Below are 23,518 nucleotides of genomic sequence, written 5' to 3' on the forward strand. Positions count from 1 at the left end.
CTCATCATTGCTTAAACATAATTACTGGTTTACAACCTACAAACATCACCAAACAACACAAGCTCAGAATCTGAAGGACATTTTAAAAAGTCCGTAAATAAAGTAAAATACATTTCATGAACATTAAGGCTTGATTTAATACAGTCTTTCAGACACTTAGCAATCTCCCATGAAATCTCCAATCTAAAACAGCAGAATTTGAGCCTGTTTCCTTGAAGGCCATTAGGAGAAGGCTTATAAACCTTTACTGTGTACTAGACAAGCTCTTATTGTTTTGTCTTTCTCTGAAATCCATTTAAACTATAGTGAAAGTGGTGATAAACATTTATATGTCTCAACATTCTATGTAATATACAACCTGTCTCCACTGAGAGCATTCCACCCAGAATTCCAAACTCCAAGCGCATGAAGTTATTTTTAGAGACTACTAGCTCTTCAGAGCAACTATGGTGTGGTGAATAAACAAATCAGTAAACTTCATGTAAATTAGCCTTGCTATGCGATGTGGGTGCAAACAAGACAAAAGATATTGATCTATTTAGAGACTGTTTATGTGTTCAGAGACATGGCCACTTGTCTTTCTTCATCTGTCACTCATTCTTTTTCATCTTTCACGCCACCGGATTAGAATATCTATCAGCGCTGCATAATTAGCAGTCTGTCCATTTTATTGTTTTGCACTTTATTAGAGAACGGTTCCAACAGAATACGCCACAATCAGAAAAAGCTCATTTACATGCGTTGGACCTCAGGAAATAATTGCTAATGCAGATTTTGCTGGTTAGCCTCCACGTTTGTTGAGTGAATTTGTGTTTGAAATACCGAATTTGCATAATGATCAATGTTTTATTGGTGTGTTTGTGTGTCAAGGTAATTGCCAGAAGGTACACTTGAATTCTAAATTCAATAACATCTCTTTATTTTGCATTTATGGTTGTAAAAATTATTTGAAAGACCTTGCGCCTTTCTAGAAGCACGTCTCTTTGAGCATTGAAGAAATACCACCTAGTTTGTACTATGACAGACTAATGTCTCAAGGGCACAACAACCTCTTGATTGAATCATAGCCCTAGCTTACATTTTGATTCCGAAATGTTGATTTTCAATGTATCCCGGATAAATGAATTAATCAGTGCAGAATTATTACAATCTCCAAATGTCACCATCAACATCAGAAGTTTAATCAATTTAATAACTAAAGGTCATTGCTGTAGCAAAAGCATGGGTTGTTGACTTATACCATTTGTTATTTTCACTGGGCTTAATCAATGGGGACCTTTCATGTTCTTTCTGCCTTATTGGAACGCAGCATTGCTAAGGTGACCAGCTAAAAACCTCTTCTTTGTAAATCATTGTGACGCTCCAGTCGCTGAGAGAAGGGAATATGATGTGAGGTGCATACCGTGTCTTTGCTAATCTAGTAATAAACGTGTCAATGATCTTGTTCACCCGTATCATTGTGCTTTTTTGATACCAGCTCATACTGATTCCACAGAACATAGCTTATATTTGTAGTAGTTTGATTTAAAATGTACCACATAATATAAAACATAGTGTTTATAACAGCTAAAAACTGGTAATGAGGCCTAACATATACAGTGTTTTGAACAAAAGGAGATATTATCGTCTTTTCAAAGGCATACATTTAAATCAAGACTTAGGAAATGAAAACGTCCATGCAGCCATGAACACGCACTTCATATCAGGATGAGATTTGCTGCAACTGTAGTCATGCATTTCTGGTTTCTGTCCTGACCCGATGGATTTCGAGCAGTGACTTTGCCAATCACGGCATTTCAGTGCAGCCGTGCAGATGGTCCCCTCCCTCAGGTCCCGCCACTTTCTGTGCAGGCTTATTTGTCCCATATTATGCATTTGTCCCTTCCTCCTTCTCTGTATTTCAAACTACACCGTCAACATAAATCTCATTCAAGCGCAGATTATCCCGAGGACCAACTGCTGTTTTATATGCTGTGACTACAGTAAACCCTTTATTGACATTAAAGGATATTAATAAATGAATACTTTAAAAATTAGCTCACACAAAAATGAAAGTTATGTCATTATTTAATCATCCGCATGCCACTCCAATAAATTAATGACAGAAATAGTATGAGTTTTATTTAGTCTTAATGGACCAGGAGGTAGATTAGGATAATCCAAAAAAAAAAAAAAAAAAAAAAAATCAAATCATAGAAATAAACAAAAAAAGAAAATTTAAATAATACAAAAAAATAAAACATTTACAAATTTGGTAAAACATTTGTATATGAACACATTTTACAAATATTGGTTTTAGATATTGTTGAACTTCTGAATTCAAAATTAAAACTTAATTGCTTATTTTCCCATAATTAACATTTATGTGTACTAGATATTAAATTATTTGTTAAACTGATTTGTTGAAAAACTGATTAATTCAGGAGCTAAAGACATGAATGCCTTCATGAATCTGGAATCTTTTGCTCAGTAATTTGTTCAAAAAAACTGAATCATTCATGAACAAAACACATGACTTTCTTTATGAATTAGTTATTGAATCTTTTACTCAAACAATTTGTTTGATTAATTTAAGAACACCACTACTGTTTTTTGTTTTTGTTTTTGTTTTGTTTTTTGTCAATATTAAATTGTTTATTGAACTATTATTTAAAAGAAATACCATATTCACAATTGTGCTGTGATGTTGTTGTTGTTGTTTTTTTCCCCCCATTTTTTGGGTGAAATGTTCCTTGCATACGAAGAATAAAGGGCAAAACGTGAAATATGAAAGGACAGAATACACCCTAAACCACATGCCAGTTTTTAATATGAAGCTATCCCTTTATGGGCCTTTAAAATGTTGTTTATGTCTGTTGGAAGGAAACATGAGGTGGAAACTTAATGCTCTCAAAGTGACTAAGGCTGAAGGTTTATATATTTATTTATTAACACAGTATATATGCAGCTTTGATTGCAGTGTCCTGGTGTTTTATGATGTCTTTCCTATTTTATGTTGTTTTATACACTATATTTATCAAATAACTGTGGTTAACATCAGAAGACATGCAAAATACATTCCATCACATATTAGAAATAGTATAAAGCTGTCAGATTTAAAATATTAGCCCAGCTTGTTTATAATGGCAGACATCATCCAGCCTCCCAACAGCTTGTCCGCAGAATACAGAGGCTTGAGCTCTGGTTAAGAAGTAAACAAGCCAGGGCTTTATTTCCATCTCATAAACATACAGATTTATTGCCGTCGTTTTTGAGCAACCTCCCTACACAGTGTTTCCCATTAGTAATGAACACTCAGATTTATGATAGTTTCCATCAACCTCCAGACATAATTTACCTTCCCAAACACATTGTGCTTTTATGCAGATTAGCAATCTCAGTAAAAGACTCTTAACAGAGATATCCTGTTTTCCACAGGAGAGGGTGCAGGTCATTAACGGCGCCCTGTCCATCACTCGCCTGGGGCTCTCTGATATTGGAATGTACCAATGCGTGGCTGGGAACAAGTATGGAGAAGTCTACTCCAATGCTGAACTCAGAGTTATCGGTAAGTGAAACCTGGTTAATTGCATTTGACTGAAATATTAGTGTGGTTTGTAAATTTAGAATGCACAAAATAATGACTACATTAATATAGCTTACACTCTTTAACTCAACTATATGCTCCTAATAATGGCCACTTATGATTCGTATAATGTAATTAGATGTGTAATATTGTTCATGGCATGTACAAGCAGGAATTTCATTCTCATTCGGAGGTGATTTTCTGTCAAGAAGTTTTTTGTTGCCCTGCAGTATTTGCATTTGTTCAAGAAGTCAAACTACAAATGACTTACTGCAAAAGGTTTCTGCATATTAAATTGGGATTGCGATTGTCGTGGCCAGTAACATTACACAGCAGAGCTGTGTTTACTTGCCGTCTACATCCACATTCTATTCACCCACGTCTTTCTTTGTTTATTGTTTTGCCATAAAAATTCAGCCGCCAAAGTGGCCAAGAAACTGAACTCACAGGAGAATATTTGTCAGTCCCCCGCACAGATAAAATAATTGAAGTGCCTATTAAAGACAGAGTGTGAAGATTGTAAAGCCAGAGAAATTATCATAATAAAAACTCATTTGAGTGGGGAACGTTGAAAAAGAAGAGGAAAGGACATGACATTTTCCCTTTGTTTTTCTTAGTAGAGAAAACGAGCGTGTGATAATTAAAGTGTGCCACATACGCTGAGCCTCTGCTCTGCCATCTCTGGTTCTACATCATACGTACCCGCGTGCACATGTCTTCCTTTGAAGAACAGTGATTAGAGAGGATGTGCTCTGAATAGTCCTTAATCCTCGTGTCTGCGTACCTGTAATTATGGTCAAATATGAAAGGAAAGATTGGCCTGATGCATGATGGTCTTCGGTGGTTAAATATTATTGTTGTTAAATATTTCTACGGTTCTTTGTGTGTCCTTTATTTATTGGCATGATGAGATATATAGGACAGAAAATAATAGGGATAAGAGAATAAAGGGAAATGGAAAAATTGCAAACCGCTATGCCACAACTCTGATGTTTTCAGCCTATACTGTTTGCACGGTAACATTACTAGTGATCAGATTGTTTTTAAAGTTAACTGAGATTGACATAATTAGAAAAGCCATTTCAGTTGTCCTGTGATACTGATTCATGACACTCAATCAGTGCTGGTTTCTATGGAAGCTTATTTCTGCAATGGATTCAAAAAATAAAACATGTATTTGGCAATTTTCATATCACAATTCTGACTTTTTTGCTCACAATTGTGAGTTTTTATCACTCACAATTGTGAGATGTGATTTGACATCTAAAAATTCTGGTTAAGTCAGAATTGTTAGTTTATATCTCTGAAGAACATTAGAGTTGTTAGATATTAACTCAGAACTGTGAGAAAAAAGTCAGAATTTAATTGAAAAAAAAAATTTATATTTCTGTTTATATTATGAGATAGAAACTCTTGTTGTGAAGTCATTTTTTTTTTTTTTTTTTATTATTATTATTCCATAGCAGAAATAACCTTCCATATGTTACTTTGAAGTGTTGATTTATTTCCTTTTTAAATAAATTTATGGTTGGATTTGTTTTTATTTTATTTATTTTTTTATATGTATCATTTACATTTTTTAGAGAAAGACAGTACAATTTAATTTCGTATATCTCCTAAAAATTAATTTTGTCATGGCACTTTACATGCCATTTTACTTGTTTTGATCCCAAAACATTCCTTTATTTGTATGTAATTAAAAATAGTTGCATGAGACAGAGTTTCAGCTGTTTTTTATACTGTGCTTTCTGATGCTCTTTTATTAAAATCTAAAACTTCCTTTCAGCTGTCGCTCCTGATTTCTTCCAAAATCATCTGAAGAGCCACACTTTAGTCAAAGAAGGCGGCGATGTTCTCATTGAATGCAAGCCCAAGATGTCTCCTCGAGGCACGATCTCCTGGCGCAAAGGCAACGACGCCCTCCGAGAAAGCAGCAGGTATCCCACTCAGATGTCATTAGTCATATCTGCGGATCCTTTCCTCTGTTTCAGTCTTTTTATATAATGCAACAGAACCAGAGCTTTTCCAGTCTGCTGCAGGAACAGTCGACAGGACTGTAGGATGATGAGCCCACAATACTGCGGTTGTGTTCCAGATCTGGTTTTTGATATAATGTCTTATAAGTCGTTTCTGTTATTCACAGCAACAAAGCTCTGCCACTGACTTTGGCCATTCATCTCTGCCTGTGGAAAAAACATGTCTCAGCATGTCTCTGCTAACGGTCGCAACAATATGTCTCTAGTGGGATTTGTGTTTCAGTTTCAACTGCTCTTTTCTCTGTCTCTCATTCTTTTTTACTATTTTCTTTCATTCTATTTTTCTATTTTTCTCTTACTGTTATTTGCTCACTCCCCTAAATGCAAGAGTTAAATTGTGAGCCATTTTCAGCAGACGTGTTTTGCAGATCTCTTTTCTTTCAAATATTCTAAATAAACTGGGAAATATTATATGCATATACAAATATTGTTATATGAAATATAATCAAATTAGGGTGATGTGCATACAAATTATCTTATACATTTTATTACTTACACTGCCATTCCAAAGTCTTGGTCATTATGTTGTTGTTGTTGTTGTTTTAAGAAATTAATACTTTTATTAAATTAATAGATATCTGTTTCAAATAAATGCTGCTCTATTTAACTTTGTATTAATTGAGGAATCCTGAAAAACGTATCAGAAAAAAATTATTAAGCAGCACAACTAAAATGTAACATTTATAATAATAAGAAAGACCAAAATCAGCACATAAGAATGATTTCTGTAGGATCATGTGACACTGAAGATTGGGATAATGGCTAATGAAAATTTAGCTTTGCTATTACAGGGATAAATAACATTTTGTATTAAACTAGAAAACCACTGCTTTAAATCGTAATAATATTTTGCAATATTATGCAGCTTTAGTGAGGATAGGAGAGTTCTTCCAGAAACATTAAAACATCTTACCAATCCAAACTTTTAAATGGTAGTGTACTTCATACAGCATTTTATGCATATTAAACCAGTCTATAACCAGCCTAAAGTGGTTTATAATGGTTCATATGGTCTCCTAGTCTGGATCAGTCCATGTCTAAAACCAGCAAAACAGAACAGTCTAACTATCTCAAACTGGTTTATACTTATTTTCAGCAGGGCTATGATGTCCTGAAATACTCTAAAGGCATTTATTTCTAATTAGAAACTGACACATATTTGTATCCAGTGTATCTTCGCACTAAAATATGACTAAAAAAAAGATGCACATTTCACGTAGAAATCAGTGAGCCCACTCGATTATTCAAATGAAGCCTGATGTTCTTATTAACAGCTCCGGTATGGATCACACAGTTGCTCATAACTGGACTCTGCAGGTTTATCAGGTGACCAGTGGTGTCCCCTCCCGAGCAAAAGCAGGGTGTTAATCAACTTCTCTGCACTCTTAGTAGGAGGTCAGCGTCCTTGCCAGACCAGCCTTTATCAACAAGCATATGTCCCTGTCTCAGCTATAGAGTGGCAGCCAGACACAGCTTGATACAAGTGCAGTATGCCACCGACCCGGAGCGTTTGCGTTTGACCACACTGGGAGAGGCAAAGTTCAGCGCGTCTGCATGTGTTTGTGTATGCATCTGTGAGTGTGTTCACACCACGCTTGCCCATCGTTTACATATACAAAGTTGGTGTTGGTGCTCATCAAACAGAGTGGCAGGCCGTTTGCATAAGGGTTACGCTGCCAAAGTCCTTGAGTTGTCCTGTGTGAGAGGACAGCAAAGCCGAAGAATTCTTGATGTCTACACCTTGAAGAGTCAAGGCAGGAAATCGATTTGCCATGTGACGTCTTTCTCCTTTTCAGTTTGTTTGCATCTCTTCTTTACTCTTTTAAACACTAAATTCAGGAATTTTATCCACAAACAGATTTGAACATAGAGAATATGTGTTGTCTAGTTTGTTATGGTTTAATTTTAGGAAATCTTGTTCCCTGCTTATGGTTATAGAGAAGATAAAGAGTTAGGCAGTTACAGTAATTGACACTTAAAAATGTCTGAATGTGAATGCATTCAATGAAAAAATATCAAAATAAGAGGCATTTATTTTCAGGAAGGATAGAATATGCATCCTTTTCAAGCAAAACTTTAAAAAAAGAAGAAATTTGTTAGATTTTAAATGATAAAACAAAAGCTTTTGGATACTTATTGGTCGTCACACTTAATTGCTGGCCACTGGCTTCGTAAATAAAGTTATTAGAAAGAATTGTCCAGAAAAATGCCCGATATTTTCTTGTCTAATGCAGTGAAATTTAGACAATTTAAGTTTGGCCTAAGTGTCCAAATACATTTTGGAGCTGCTCTTTCTTGATCTTATCATGAAAGATTTTTTATTGTCCTGCCTTGCACAAAAACGTCCTAAACCCTACCTCTTTAGATAATAGTCTTTGCTGTGCTTTATTTGCTATAAATATTGTGTTAGGCAGTGCTTGTTTTCTTTTGGGGAACCAAGTGTTCCATAGTTACAAAGATTTCTAAGAGCCTTCTTTGAATTTTAAAGAGCCTATTTAGGTGCCAAAAAGGGTGTTTTTCTGTTGAAGTGTTTGCATTTTGACTCTAAAGAATGATTATAAAAAAGACATCATACATATCTTACAAGATATTTAAATAATGAATCTTGCCATTCTGCTTGTGCACTCAGGGGGAAAAAAATAACACAATGACTGAGTATTTATTAATGTAAAATCAGAACATTATTTTTTAATGCCATTTGGGCCCTCTCTGTGGTTAAGAACAAAATAATGCTCTTTTTTGCTTTTGATAGGGAATGAATTTCCACATAGACCTCTTCACCTATCTTTGACACCGAGGTAATTAAAAAGAAAATGGATAAATCACAAGTTTGCACGTACGTGTCCCAGGTTGTATTGTGGCCAGCGAGGTCTGGTCAGAATGTTTGATTGCATTGTCAATAGATGGAAGCCAGCCAGGGAACTTTCTGCAGAATTGAATGTATTTCTGGAAAATGCTGACTTTCTTTCAAGCTCCTTTGTCTTGCACACCTACGCACACTTATGTACTCATACGCACACTTTTAAACTGATATTCATTCCAGTTATTTGTTATAAAAACTGCATAAGCTTCATTATGTACATCAAAGTATTAAAGTACTTTCTCAAAGAAAGTACTTTTTCAAATTAAAGTACTTTCTCCAATCACTTTAGTGTTTAAATCATTTATAGCTTGATAGCCAGTAGTGTGAGTTTGGGGCAAAACTACATGTTAAATGACCAACAGAAGACAGGAGCTTAAATAAATTAAGTTACATAAAATGATATGCATATTAGGGGTGTTACAATATATTATGTCACAATTTATCACAATAGAAAAATGGAACAATGTATATTGTGGATAGCAACAATGCTACACACACAAACCTTACACACACAAAAAAATAATGTTTAGACTTGACTTTTAGATTTAATTTATTCACATATAAACAATAATCAACGTACATACAAAGAGTGCATTAAAATATGGTAAACCTGGAAGCTCACACATTTTAGCTTTCATGTTTTATAATTATTATTAATACATTTTAAAAAATTAAATACATTAATAAAATACAATATTTAAAACTTCTCAGATGTATGTAATGAGGGACAAGCAAGCATATGCATACCATAATTCTGTATTTTTAGCTAAACAAAATCATGAATATTAATATATCATAAATGAAAAGGCACTTTTTGCTACCTGTTTATTATATTACTATTATTAGTAAAAATGTAAAAAATATTAACTCTAAAGTGTTGTGAGAGTATCGATCAGTATTGAATCATGACATGAGTGTATTGTTACACTTGAGTATATTTTTACACTCTTTCTATATATATAAGGAATGTAACAATACACTCATGTCACGATTATATGTACTATATATATATATATATATATATATATATATATATATATATATTTGAACGTTCTTATTTTATAATCCACTGACAGGTCTAATAAAATCAAGTCCCATCTTGCTTTTGTGTATGCGACTCCTTTGTGAAATAAAAGGATTGCAAATGCGGTTTCATGTCAGCTTTAAGATTTGCTTATTTCCACTTATTTATATTGCATCCCTGTCAGCTCTCGCTAACCTTGTAAACAGCAGCAGTATAAAGACACCACTCTCATTAAGTAGAAATGCCATTAGAGACTAATTCTTAATCAGATGTATTGTTTTATGCAAATGGGTGTTAGCGTGTGCGTGCGTGTATGTGGATGCATGCTGAGTGCATGCACCTGTCTGGGAGCCAAACCTAATCAATGCAGGGTGCATTTGAACTCCTTTTATGTAAGATTAAATGACATAATTGTGCAAGCTCTCCTTGATGGCAGAGAAGGAGAGGAGACGATGTCACCAGCAGGACAATCCATCTTCATAGCAGCAGCCCTTTTTTTCTGCCAGAGAGAAGAAGAGAGAGATCGAAAGCGAGGGAGGGATTAAGGGATGCTGTTTCTGTCTTATTTGTAACTGATGCGTCTACCTGGACATTCTATCGATCAGTGCTTCTAAACTAGCAGGTTGTGACACTTAAATGGGTCGTAGGATTGTTCTGTTTGGAACATCTACTCTCGTTGTCGCAAATTAGTTTATGTCACAAACTAAACTATGAAGCATATTTTTAGGACCATATGCATGTGTGTGTGTGTGTGTGTGTGTGTGTGTGTGTGTGTAAATTTACAAAAGTGATATTGCAAAATATATCTATATATATTTGGTGTATGGATAGATAGTTTTTTGGATAGATGGATAGATAGATAGATAGATAGATAGATAGATAGATAGATAGATAGATAGATAGATAGATAGATTGATTGATTGATTGGTACTGTGCCGCTGAAATGGCAATGTGAATTTTTTTTTATTTTATTTTTTGGACTAAGAAGATAGTGGCAGCTTCTGAACCGCACACCTTTTGAAAGTGGTACACTGCAGTAAAATAAATAATACTCTTAGGAGAAACACATAAATAAAGGAGATAGGGCAGGAGATTTGTTCTAGATATACAATCAGCTATTTTAGGTAGGACAGGTCAGCGGATGGGCTGATGTTTTCGAGCTGACTTTGCTGCGACAGAGTGCATGTTTCTGAAGCTGATTTTGAGTTGATTGTACATGACTGCTATGCAATAGTGTCGGGTTGACAACTAATTTTTGCCTGTTTTGTGCTGATGTGCACTTGTTTAAGAAACTAAGGTTTTCTGTGGAGGCATAATTTTTAAAAGACAAACTAATGGAGAGTTGACTCTCTTTTTTTCACAAAGTTGTGTGTCAAAATTGGCCTCTCTCAAAGAAAAGCCTTTTGAAGAAGATGAAAGCTTGCCTGGTATATATGATGGAATGGGTTTTGGAGGAAATTTGGACTGTCTTTTGATCTTCATGAAATTTCTGGTTCTGGACTGTTGCGGGGCAAGTACACAAGAAAACCAGGGCCAAATGTACATATGGGTGAATCTCAGGAAAGTAAATGCACCCCAAAATCAGAAGAAATTATTTTTGCTTAAATGAAGTATATTTTTATTATATATGCATTATATTATATAAGCATTATGGCATTATAAATAAATATCTTAACATCAGGGAAAATATTATAAATAATATCAAATATGGTAAATTGGTCAAATATATCAAAATTAGATCAGTTTACATGTCAATTGAGATTTATACATCATCTGAAAGCAGAATAAATACTGTAAGCTTTCCATTGATGTATGGTTTGTTAGGACAATATTTGGCTGAGATACAACTATCTGAAAATCTGGAATCTGAGGGTGCAAAAAAAATTGAAATATTGAGAAAATCGCCTTTAAAGTTGTTCAAATGAATTCTTAGCAATCCATATTACTAATCAAAAATTAAGTTTTGATATATTTATGGTAGGAAATGTACAAAATATCTTCATGGAACATGATCTTTACTTAATATCCTAATGATTTTTGGCATAAAAGAAAAATCGATAATTTTGACCCATACAATGCATTTTTGGCTATTGCTACAAATATACCCCAGCGACATAAAACTGGTTTTGTGGTCTAGGGTCACATATATATATATATATATATATATTGGCTATTGCTTATATATATATATATATATACACACACACACACCACACACACACCATCCTAGATATACATGTGCTTAATTGTCATAAAAGCATGTCAACAGTGGTTATAAAATAGGCTTAATTTTCTATATAATCTTTTTTCTAGAATAATTATTCTGTTTGTTTGCTTTTTGACCTGTTTTTTTGTGAACAATTATACAAAAATATAAAACCATATGCCGACCGTCTTGTGGTAACTCGCCAATGTTGAGTTAACTTCCCACTTGTAGATGCAGTCGGTGTCTTTAGAGCAAGAGCGAAAGATGAAGCAGAAGAGCGAGGAGGAGTGGGATGAGTACACTCTATGAAGTGATTGCTTGTCAGGATGATTTCCATTTAAAAGCGCGTCTGCCACTGAAGGCTGCGGTGCAGGTGAATGAAGGGCAGCGCGATATCAATTCAGAAAGCTCCATATTGGAGTGGTTGTGGTGGCAAGCACAGCTGCTGTCATTGCATATATTTAATACGTTTTAGGACCGGGATCCGTTTACTTATCTAATTAAGCCCACTTTCCCTTATCTTGTTATTGTAGAATTAAGCTTTAACTTGATCAGTCTAATGCTTAAAAGCATCTGAATTTGTTCGCTAAGGTCGTTGACGTGTAACCTTAACTATCCCTCCTTCAAAACCAGGTGTTTTAATATAATAATCATGGCAAAAATACACATGCTGTTGCATTTATTAAAAAAGAAACTTGTTTATTATTCTTTGATGTCGCATTCAGGTTTTTTTTTTCTCACCAAAGCCCATTGTTCTGGTTTTTTTCCTATTTTTAATCTAATTGAACACCTGTTTGGAACTTGCCATCTCATGGACACAAAGATTGAACATGATGCCGCCATAAAACAGAGCGTTTCTCACAGCCAAAAAATAAATACCGAATACATCTTCCTCATTAGCTCACCTTAAGGCTCATCCGCCTAAACTGTTGTGTTGCCAGCTCATATGGTTCATTTTAATTTCATATTCCTTTCTCACCAGGGGAAATTAGGCGGTGTCAGTCAGCAGAATGTCATTTGAAGGGGAATGGGTCCACCTGCGGAGATCTGGAACATGCCCTAAAGCTTCAAATTCTTGGTTAAAATCCAACTGTAGCGGGTCTCTATCAACATATTCCCCACCCCTTTAAATAGAATGTCATTTACTTAACCTCCTATGGCTGTGTTTTGCTAATGTTGGCTAAAAGACTCTTTAACTAGCAGAGCATAATTTGATATGCCCTGTGCCGCGGCCATGCCACAGACAATCTATAGGTATAGATTTGCACGGCAGATAATTGGTCAATCAAGATGGTGGACAGCACATTGATTGCCACTAATGTTATGTTTGCAGTCTTTCACAATTGATGCGCAGCTTTAATTAAAACCTCATTGAGACGATTAGGTATTTTTTTTTACATTTTTCTTAAATATACATTGGGCTGCAAATGTCTAAAACCATATTTGAAAAATTGGATTTATTTTTTGACATTTAAACCTAAAAGGTTTTAAGATTTTAAATTGACTTAAATAAATATGTGAGAATTTGCATTATTTTTGGCCACTAATCACATTTGTGACATTGCACTGCTTTGTGCAAAAAGGCAAATGTTCCTGTTTTCACTCTAATTGTTAAATTAATAAAATAATTCTTAATTAAATTTGAAAAAATGCTAAATATAAGCATTTTCACTTGTGGTTTCAGACTTTTGGACCCCAGTGTATATGAATCTCTTTTCTTTTTACTGCAGTAATAACTCTCTTCAGGAGAAATTAGTTTAATTTGGTGAAACAAAACTCAAACAGAATGCAAATGGATGCAGAGATTTGGCCGTGATTAGTTTAGCGCGCTCTTTACTAGTCTAAGTGCCATGTTAGACTCGGCGGGATTAGTTTTTATCTTGGGGGACTGGAGGCTAATATCATTTTTCAAAGAACGAATGTGCCAGCGCAGCACCAGTAATCCATCTTGGTTCCTTCACACATTTCGGGCAGCACATGTGTGTTGCTTTTTATTCCTAAAAGGCATTGTGTGCATATAAGTGTGAGAAAAAGGGAGATGAGTATCAGTCTGAAAGAATGAAGCTGAAGAGCCATTTGTGATTAAAGGAGCCCGGTTTGAGTACACCCACAAGCCCACAGTGTTTGGTCCTGATAAACACCGTTTCTCTGCAGCTGCTGACCCTGGGGATAGATATTGCTGAAATTAAAAGCCACTCTTACTACTGGAAATATGCCTTGCATTGCAAACATGAAATTATACAATTTTCATGTATTTCCATTTTTGTTTCTGTTTGGGGCTTTTTGTGTTATTCTGTATATTATTATTATATTTAATTTATTCTTGAGTACTGGGACAAAACAGGCTGCAGAACTGAAAAATGCTAGTTTATGTTATGGAATTGTTTTAGATTCATTTGTTAAACATGTCCTGCTTCTTTCATTTTCTCTCACAATGGGTTTTTTTCTTGTCTGATGCTCAATATGGTTCTACATCATATCAAAATTATGTCAAATAGGTAAGTATTGATGAATTTAGCATTAACTTTGATGAATTAATCAACTGAGTCGAAAGGATAGATTCAAACTGATTTTTAGGTCTAGCTATTGAACTATCACTACTGTCAGATTAAAAACCATGTTTTTTGTTGTGTGTTTGTAAATGTAAATGTAGTAGCCATTGTGTTCTTTTGCTTGATACTAATGGAACCTATTTAAGATGATGGGAATTATCTAAAAATACCAAACAATTTCTTTACAAGTTGTGCTTTACTGTTTGTCAGTTAGATTTTTAAATGTTTTTAAATGTCTCTAATGCTCACCAAGGCTGTATTTATTTGATCAAAAATACAGTAAAAATTTTAATAATGTGATATAGTACTACAATTTAAAATACTGTTCTAATATATTTTAAAATGTAATTTATTCCTGTAATGAATAACGATCCTTTAGAAACAATTATTATCAGTACATATGTTTCCATCCACCTATTTTTATGTGCATTTTGTATTATTGCATAAAAAAACAGCTGGATGGGAATTCCAAGATGCACATAAATTCTAAAAATGCACATAAAAAACTTATGCTCACAACTGAGTAGAATAAACTTTTTATCTGATAAGAAAAAATGTGCATAAACTACGATGGAAACACATTTACCGAATAAATTCCACCATTGTGCATAAAAAAAGTCATGTGACTTTGCGCTATGAGATGGGATAACTTGACTAACCAGCGGACCGATCTCATTCACAGCATCTATATGTTGTTTTGGTTGTTCTGAAATGCCTGAGGAAAGTTTGTCATCAAAGTATTTCTGTGTAATTACTGTCTTACATGACTGCGTTCCCAAACAGCAGGCATCCACCTCTAAAAGCAATGATCGCATTTATTGTGTTACGTCTGCGCTCTCTGAAGCGCAAGTAATTTATTACATATGAAAATTATTATATTCAGCAGCCTCTCCTTGTTTTCTTAGAGATATTTAGTGCCAGTTTATCAGGAAGTGATAATTTTGTTCTCTTTGACTCATTGGATGGAAACGTTGCTTTATCCGTAAGTGTTTTTTGCGATATTCCAGTTTTGTGCATAAATTAAATTCGCATCTTTGGATGGAAACAAAGCTTATGTTGAAAACAGTATTTATTTGATAGAAGAAATACTTTGTAACATTATAAATGTCTTGATCAATTTAATTTAAGTACTTTAAAAAAAAAATATCTTTTTTTTTTTAAACTGTTGAATAGCAGCACAATATATATTTTTATTTTGTTCATATCTAATGGTACTGAAATAAAAGAATTAACACCTTTAAGAAGTTTCAGGACATAATGTTTCTTTTAACTTAATTTAAGTTTAAAAGTAGAAATATTTCTGTTTTAAAAGCTAATGGCAGGTTTAGTTTAGTTTCCCATGAATCAGTGATTTATATGTAGAATATAAGTGGCATAAAGCAGAGCTTATTTCCATACACATTATTTAAGTCCATTATCCACACAACTGATTTGAAGCTAAGTTATTACGGCAGCTGGTGCCATGTTGATTTATTTCACATTGAGAAATGACATAGAATTATCTTGTGGAATGGCAAGAGTCGAATGTACCCATACTAAATCAGCACATTGAATAATTGAACAGCGTTGAATGTGTTAAGAAAATTACCTCAGGATAAGTGGTAAGGCAATGCAAGCCTACTTTTAAGGTGAGGAAAAAAGTACCGGCCTACGTCGTAAATGATTCTCTACAGGGAATGTATCTTGATGTCACCGCTGACACTCAGCTCTGAGGCTCGAATATAAATTTGGCACCTATTTGTTTTAGGTTTACAAAAGTAGAGATTACTTCTTTCTCCACGTTTGTTTTTACTTTCGTCCTTTTCCATTTTTACAAATCTCCCCATTGCCATGGAAACTTAATGCTGGTCCCTCAGAGAAGAGGGGTCAACATGTCTAGCGCTCACAGGAAATGTCACAGCCGCTTTAGCTTGCAACTGCGCCGTTCTTTTGCTATTTTAATACCGAGAGGAGAAAAACACTATTGTACACAGCTGGTTGTCTGAAATGCCTGCTCTTTGAGCTCGGCTAGGTGTCCAGATGCTTCTGTCAATCATTTCTTATCACTCCCATTATATCTGAATTGCCAAGCCCTTTGGACACCTGCAGAGTGAGCGACACCCGCATTATTAAACCCAAGAGCCGTCTCTGACTGACAAACCAAATAATGCCAGTCGCAAAGACTTAGATAAAAGCCATGGGTGAATTCTATGTGAGTCAATTTCAGCAGTTTCTCTTGTAAACACACCCCAAATTTGGAGCTTATTAGAGATGTTGAGCTCATGGCACATTGGATTTATTAACTTCATATTTTTGCCTTTATATATATCAGTGTATCTCGAAGAAATCAATGTCTTTCCCAGTATTTCTGATTTATGCTGGATTTAATCAATATGGCCTGCATTATAAATGCAACTATACCACATTAACAGTAAGTCAGTAGGATGCTGTAAAAGTTTGACATGGTTATGTGAGTGTCAGATGCGGCGATAATGAATGTTGTGTCTTAAGAACTATTGACTCGTATACACTAAAAAAAAAAAAATCAATATCAATTACCTGGCTATTGGAAAAGTGTCAGAAGACAACCTTTCCATGTCCCATTTTTCCCTTCTCCTCTTTTTTCCTTGACCAACAAGTGATTGCTCTGTTGTTCTAGCGATAACGGCGAAACTCATTGGAAGGCTCTTTTTTTTTCTTTGTGGCAGTAATTGCCGACTAACCTTGAGGTTGAGGAGTCAAAAGTAAAGGTACACTCATCAAGGTGGCTTCCCATAAGCAGATCTCTTGACAGAGCGTCATCTGTAATGACCTGTTTCTGCCTCCCCCGGTTTATTTATCCAACTGACAAGGTCGTCAGTTTATCAAACACGTTTCTCAGCAGAAGGCCTACTGAGATATGGACACACGATCCATCTAAGTAACGGCAGGAACTCTCTCACACCCCTCTTTAGTTTATTAGCCCTCAACATAGATCAGCCCTTCACGTTTGGGTCAACCTTCGTGCCCCATTTGGAGGATAAAATGACCTATCTGGTCCTTCTGTAGACACTGCTTCACACTGCTACATGACCCTCCCTCTGGGTCCTCGGTAAATGTTTTTTTAAAAAAACATCACTGATGGAACACAACCTCCAGGTAGGTCAGAGAAGGCCAGTTAGTGCAAGAGAGTTGCAACTCGCTTAAATGCACTGTCCTGGATCATATCTGGGAGTTTGTACAGATATGCAACATTATTTATGAGATTTTGCCTTTATACTTGAGTTCTATTCACACTGTTACCAATTCAAAAGCTGCAGGTTGATGAGTCTCTACTGTTGGTCACTAGTTGTCAGTTTTATCCGTGCTCCTGTTGATAGTCAGCTGCCTAATTCACACTGCTGCCTGTTTGCAAGAGTTTAACTCTTCTGAACTTGGAATGCCAGTGGCCACTGTCACTCATGTTGGTGCCAATTGAAAAATTAATGACTTAGGTCACTTTGTCTGCAAATCGCTGTCAGAATGAAAGCTCCTATGCAGGAAACTCAAGAGAGATGAAGAAGCGTGAGTGGGAGAGGGAAGGAATGGGATCAGGAGCTAAGACAAGTCAGATTTTAAACTCTCAGAATATGCACTGTATATTCACTGAGAATATTTATGACAGATTTTTTTTATATATATTTTACGTAAAAAACTTTTTGAACTTTTTTTATATATGCTTTATAGATTAAATAAGCACACCAGTAGGTGGCGACAAGTGAATCATTCACTCAACTGAATTCATTTGTACATAACACTGATTTATTCAGGAATGCCACTTTTATTTTATTTATTTTTGTTTTAAATATTAGTATTATGTTGTTTAAAATATATTTTATTCTTATTTGTATTTAAACTCAAATGGTCATCAAATAAAACACAAAATGGTTCATTGTTTTGCTGTTTGTTTTTGCAAAAACAGAGAGATGGAATTTTTGTTTGTTATCATAAATTCCATAAATACACAAGGTGGTCAATAACATATTTTGTGTATCAGAATCTTTTATTTCACATCGCTTAAGACCGTTCTATTTGACCTAGCGTTAAGTGGAAGAAATTCTGAAGAGCGTGTTTTGAAGAGCTAGCTGAAGTTTATTAAAAGATGCACTCAGACTGCAAATGTCTCAACAATGTCAACAGAATTGTTATTATTCCACTCATGCTTCCATTTCAGAAGCAAATGTTTTGAAATGAAAAAGAATATATTAACAAATATTAAGGTCATGTTCCTTCACGCATTACAAGATTTTGTAAAATAAAATAAAACTAAAATGAGACCAATTCACAGAGGTTTCTGGCATAGACTTTTGGCCAGTACTGTATTTAGCCCACACTGCCCACTTTATGATTTCCAGAGGAAAGCTCCTATAGAATGTCTCTAAATAATGCCTCCTATCTGTCTTCCCCGGCAAAACATAAAAGGACATAATAGCTTGCTTTTGCCTCAGTGGCATAGATGTCTTTGTACGAACTCTAAGTACACTTGTGGGGAGATTAGAGAATTCCCTGCGATATAGTGCCTATCTTTAAACTGCTCACCAGCGGCGTGTCATACAGGCTTGTTTCCTGGTAGGAGATTTACAGCTGTCCTTATTAGTTGTTACGAAGAGGAGATGAGGAGACCAGCACTCAGGTTCATCTCGCTGGTGAATTATTGATAGGTCTTCATTCGCTCAGACTTGATGGAGAGACTGGTGTGCTTGTCCAGGAATAGATGCCCTCCGAGTATGTTGAAGTCCACAGACCGCACCACCAACCTTAGGAGTCTCCTCTGTTTGAACCCATCAATGTCAGAATGCATCCATAAGGTTTGCTTACTCTGCTGAAAACACTGGCTTAGGAAACTTCATGCTGGCTTATACTGGTTAATGCTCTTTTTGTTGGATCAGCAAAGCCAAATTTTGCTGGTTAAACAAGCCTGCTAGAGACACTATCAGCATCTCATGATGACTGAAGGAGGAAATTATAATTGCTCAGATGTTGCTCTTTCATAGCTCTGAAACCTTTTTAAATTACGCTTCATTTAGGTATCAACTTTTCTTTAAATGTTTCTCCTTAATTTCCCTAGGAGAAGCAAAATTGACACAAATTTGATCGATATGATGAATACTTGGTCAATATTTGAAATGTTTGAGTTCATGTTATGATCTCAGTCTTTTGATTGCAGGTATCCTGCAAACCTGAGAAAAGTTTGAGATATTTATATGAACCGTGTGAGATTACTTTCTCAGGATTAGAAATCTGGAGACTTTCTCCTGGAATAGCCGTCTCGAAGAAACAGTTGAGATTTTGTGGTTTGTCATTGCTGGTGGCCTCACTTTGTTTTCTGACACACTCATTCTCCATATGTCAAAGTACTTTTCCATGTAAGAATTGTCTATAGGTGAAAAAGAGACAGAGAGAGTATAGTGTTATAAAGAGATGGGCAAACAAATGTATCTCATAACTCATAAAACATCACCAACAGGTGCAAACGCAGGAGAGCTGCACAAAAGCAGGTCATTCCTTGATCTAGATGAGACAATGTGCTGGCCTATTTGTTGGTAGTCTCTGGAGGTAGGGTGCATAACGGAGGAGCCAGGGAGAAAGGAAAAGAAGGGAAGAACTTCACCGGTATCATTGATAAACTGTGTTTAACCTGCTTTGTTGTGACCTGCAATTGTTGTGCATATCCATGTCTTGATGTTCTGGTTTACTTTTTGTCTGTGATTATATATGCTCTGCCATTTAAAAGTTTAGGGTCAGTAATAAATTAATACCTTTATTTTGTGTGCAGTGATGAAAAGGGACAGTAAAGACATTTATAATGTTCTGTTTAAAAAAAAATTGTTCTTTTAAACTTTCTATTCAAGGAAGCCTGAAAAAAAAATGAATCATGGTTTCCACAAAAAATATTAAGCAGTACGATTATTTTCAACATTGATGAGAAATGTTTCTTAATTGAGCACCAAATCATATTAGAATGATTTGTTAAGGATCATGAAGACTGGAGTAATGAAAGTTAAGCTTTGCCAATGCAGGAATTTAGTATGTTTTGTTATGTATTGTGATGGATGGAGTTTTTTTTATTTTGTAAAACTATTTCACAATATTACTGTTTTTACTGTATATTTATATATATATATATATATGAAATTGAATAAAACAAAAAAAAACAGCCTCTGTAAAGTTCAGTAGCCTATTCAATATCATTAAAAATTTCTTACCAACCAAGCTTTTAAACTGAAATCTTCCACTAAGACAAAACGTGTGACAGACCCTGAAGGCTTTCCACTAGATGTTGAAACATGGCTGCAGGGATTTTCTCGACACTGAGGTCAGAAACTGATGTTCCAATTCATCCCAAAGGTGTTCAGTGGGGTTCATGTCTGGGCTTTGTGCAGGCTAGTCGAGTTCTTCACACTCTGTAAACACATTTTACTAGTGCCATCCGATGACAGTGCCATGTGCAAAATCACTATTCTACTGGAAATGTTTTTCTAAGGAGATTGCATGGGTGTACGTTTAGTAATGGATGAACCTCAAATAATATGTGATTGTCCATTTTGTGCATGTGTGCAGAAAACACCATATCTGACCATTGTGTGTTTTGGCAATTTTTATTTTCTCTCTTTTACAATATGTTTACCAAATTGTCCTTTGCCACAGTTCAACAATGTTAATTAGAAATGTATCATTTATTGGGGTCTCCCCAGAGTCATTAATGAAATCCACAGTTTGTGGAAAATGATTATTTATATTAAATGTTTAGTCCACACCAATTAAACATCTCTTCTCCCCCAAGCTATCAGAGTTTTTAAAAATAGTACCATCTATACTATGGCACCATGTTGTTGTGTTTCTCTCTCTCATTCTCTCTCTCTCTCTCTCTCTCTCTCTCTCTCTCTCTCATTTTTGTATTGTATTGTATTTTGTATTATTGAGTATTGTGGCTAAAATAATTAGAATGCCATCATGAATTAATGAAGTCCTCCCTATTTTTCTCTTTCATCCTCAAGATCTCCGAATCATGAGTTTTATCTTTCACGATGTATTTTTATGTGCGTATGCACTACATGGTTTAAAGGCCGTTATTGTGCAAAGATCATTTCGTATTTGAATTTTTGAACAGATTTTTCAATTGACCTACATAAAAACAGGTGTTAAAATTTACATTGGTTTGATTCTGGTTCAAGGATCAATTTTTGAAAATATTTCAATGATCATTTTAAATGGCTTATGGAAAATATCCTGGCAGCATGAAGACTTTGTCCAAATACTCCTGGCTTCCAACAATTTTCTTTGTGGGGAAAAAACATAAGCATTTCAGTGCCACACTTATTCCTCTTAAAAAACATGTTGGCAGCAAGTTTGTTGAAGGTGGGGATTTGAAATCTGACAAGACAAAGGATTCTTAGCAATGTGCAAAGGCTTAAAAACCTTCAAAACTGCCCCGAAATTGCACTCTTTTTCCCCAAAACGGTCTCTGTAAGAACGTCTAGATCGTCATGCATCACACACTTAAAATCTTTCCTGAAGTCTCAAGTCTTAAATAGCTGCAACACATGTTGCCATTCTTTTATCCTGTCAAAAAATAAATTGCTTTTGTTGACTGTTGGCTTGAAATCACAGAAGCACTCTAAAGAAATATTATCATGTGTGTGTATGTTTGCATTGCAGAATTGTTATACTGGAGAGTGGAAGCCTTCGGATATCCAACACCACCAAAGCGGATGCTGGCACATATACATGTGCTGCCCATAACCAGTTTGGTGAGGCCAGCAGCTCAGGGAACCTGATTGTTAAAGGTATGTGCTTTAGTTCAGTCATTTCGGAGTCATTTTGGGATAATAAAGTCTCTTTTGCAACATATTTATTGGATATTTGGTTTTATGTAGGACATTCTGCGTTATGCATCTGCCCAATCCGCATTACAACATCTTATCTGTATGCTCATATGTATTTTGTCTTAGTATATACCTTCCAAAGCTATCTAATCTTAGCCAAGTGGAATCCTTTTATTTCCTAATGAGATGAAGGAGTGTAGTGTCAGAACACCAGCATGGGAAACCCGGAGGGACCCAAATCACACTTATGTTGAGTCAGTGGAGCAGTGAGTTATTATGCTGTATTAAATATGAATGAGCAGTGGGTGTGTGGTGCTGAGCATGTTCACTTAGGAGTGTTCTAAGGCTGGGGGAATTTCAGGATATAAGAACCACTCAGCTGAGGTCTCCATACCCTGAAATTTCAGTTTGAATTGGAATTTAGATGTCAAACAGGATACATGCCTGCAATTCAAATTTTAAAAAGTAGAATTAAAATTATTCAAATTCGAAGACATTCTAAAGTTAAGCAGCTGCAGTTTTTAAGTCGGAAAGACAAAATTAAATCTTGGCTGGACATCCTTCAGTTTCAGATGCAATTCAAATTCCAATTCAGCTTCTTGTGGGGTTTTGCCAATTGATTTCCACCTTATTAATATAAAAGACAAATTGTCTGGTTGTGGGCGTTACAAAATGTTGTATACCCACTGAAATGAAATGTATATATGATAAACTGCAACATTATGCATTAAGGAAAGGAATTAATTCAGGGCAATTTGAGCAGTCCGGACTGTCCTCTTTCATTTCATTCTGTTTTTAAATTGGGTGGGATGCCAGCTGTACTTGAACCACCAACTGTTATTCGCCCAGAAAGTTGGCAAAAATTCATAATAAAGGTGAACCAGGCACCATGACAACAAATTTTGATTTAGTTACAGTATAGTTGACGAAGGTCAAAATAAATGAGGAGAAGGGCTGTGAAAAAATAACACACCAGAATCACAGATATTTCTAACTGGTCAGGATTCATGGAAAATTAATTTTGTCCAAATAGGGCTTTTCCGTCATATTATAGTTTATTTATTTAAGATATGTAGCATTCTGGCCAACACCCCATATCACAGCATCTTTGCAGATCATACATGAAAATAATTAGACTCCTTACTGATATAAAACCATCTTAAAGGGTTAGTTCGCCCAAAAATGAAAATTCTGTCATTAATTACTCACCCTCATGCCGTTCCGAACCCATAAGACCTTCGTTCATCTTAGGAACACAAAGATATTTTTGATGAAATTCGAGAACTTCAGAAAGGAAGTAATGGTGAGTAATTAATGACAGAATTTTCATTTTTGAGGGTGAACTAACCCTTTAAACCAACCTTTTCCAGCACAGCTATCCAAAGCACTTAGTAAAAGTGGTTTCCAACCATTTTTTGTTATTTTAAATAGATGTCCTTAACAAACATT

General features: G+C 35.2%; 1 protein-coding gene across 4 annotated transcripts in view; it reads left to right on the plus strand.

Annotated features, from left to right (window-relative positions):
• The window catches only part of LOC109059045 (contactin-4-like), a 166,866-nt gene that overhangs the window by 116,334 nt on the left and 27,014 nt on the right, over window positions 1-23,518 (plus strand). For all 4 annotated transcript variants that reach the window (XM_042758770.1, XM_042758769.1, XM_042758768.1 and 1 more), the window contains exons 10-12: window positions 3,418-3,547; window positions 5,352-5,502; window positions 21,903-22,030. In XM_042758770.1, coding sequence (XP_042614704.1) covers window positions 3,418-3,547; window positions 5,352-5,502; window positions 21,903-22,030 — 409 coding nt within the window. The remainder of the gene's footprint in view (window positions 1-3,417; window positions 3,548-5,351; window positions 5,503-21,902; window positions 22,031-23,518) is intronic.

The sequence above is a fragment of the Cyprinus carpio genome, chromosome A6 (genome assembly GCF_018340385.1).
Source record: "Cyprinus carpio isolate SPL01 chromosome A6, ASM1834038v1, whole genome shotgun sequence".
NCBI lineage: Eukaryota > Metazoa > Chordata > Actinopteri > Cypriniformes > Cyprinidae > Cyprinus > Cyprinus carpio.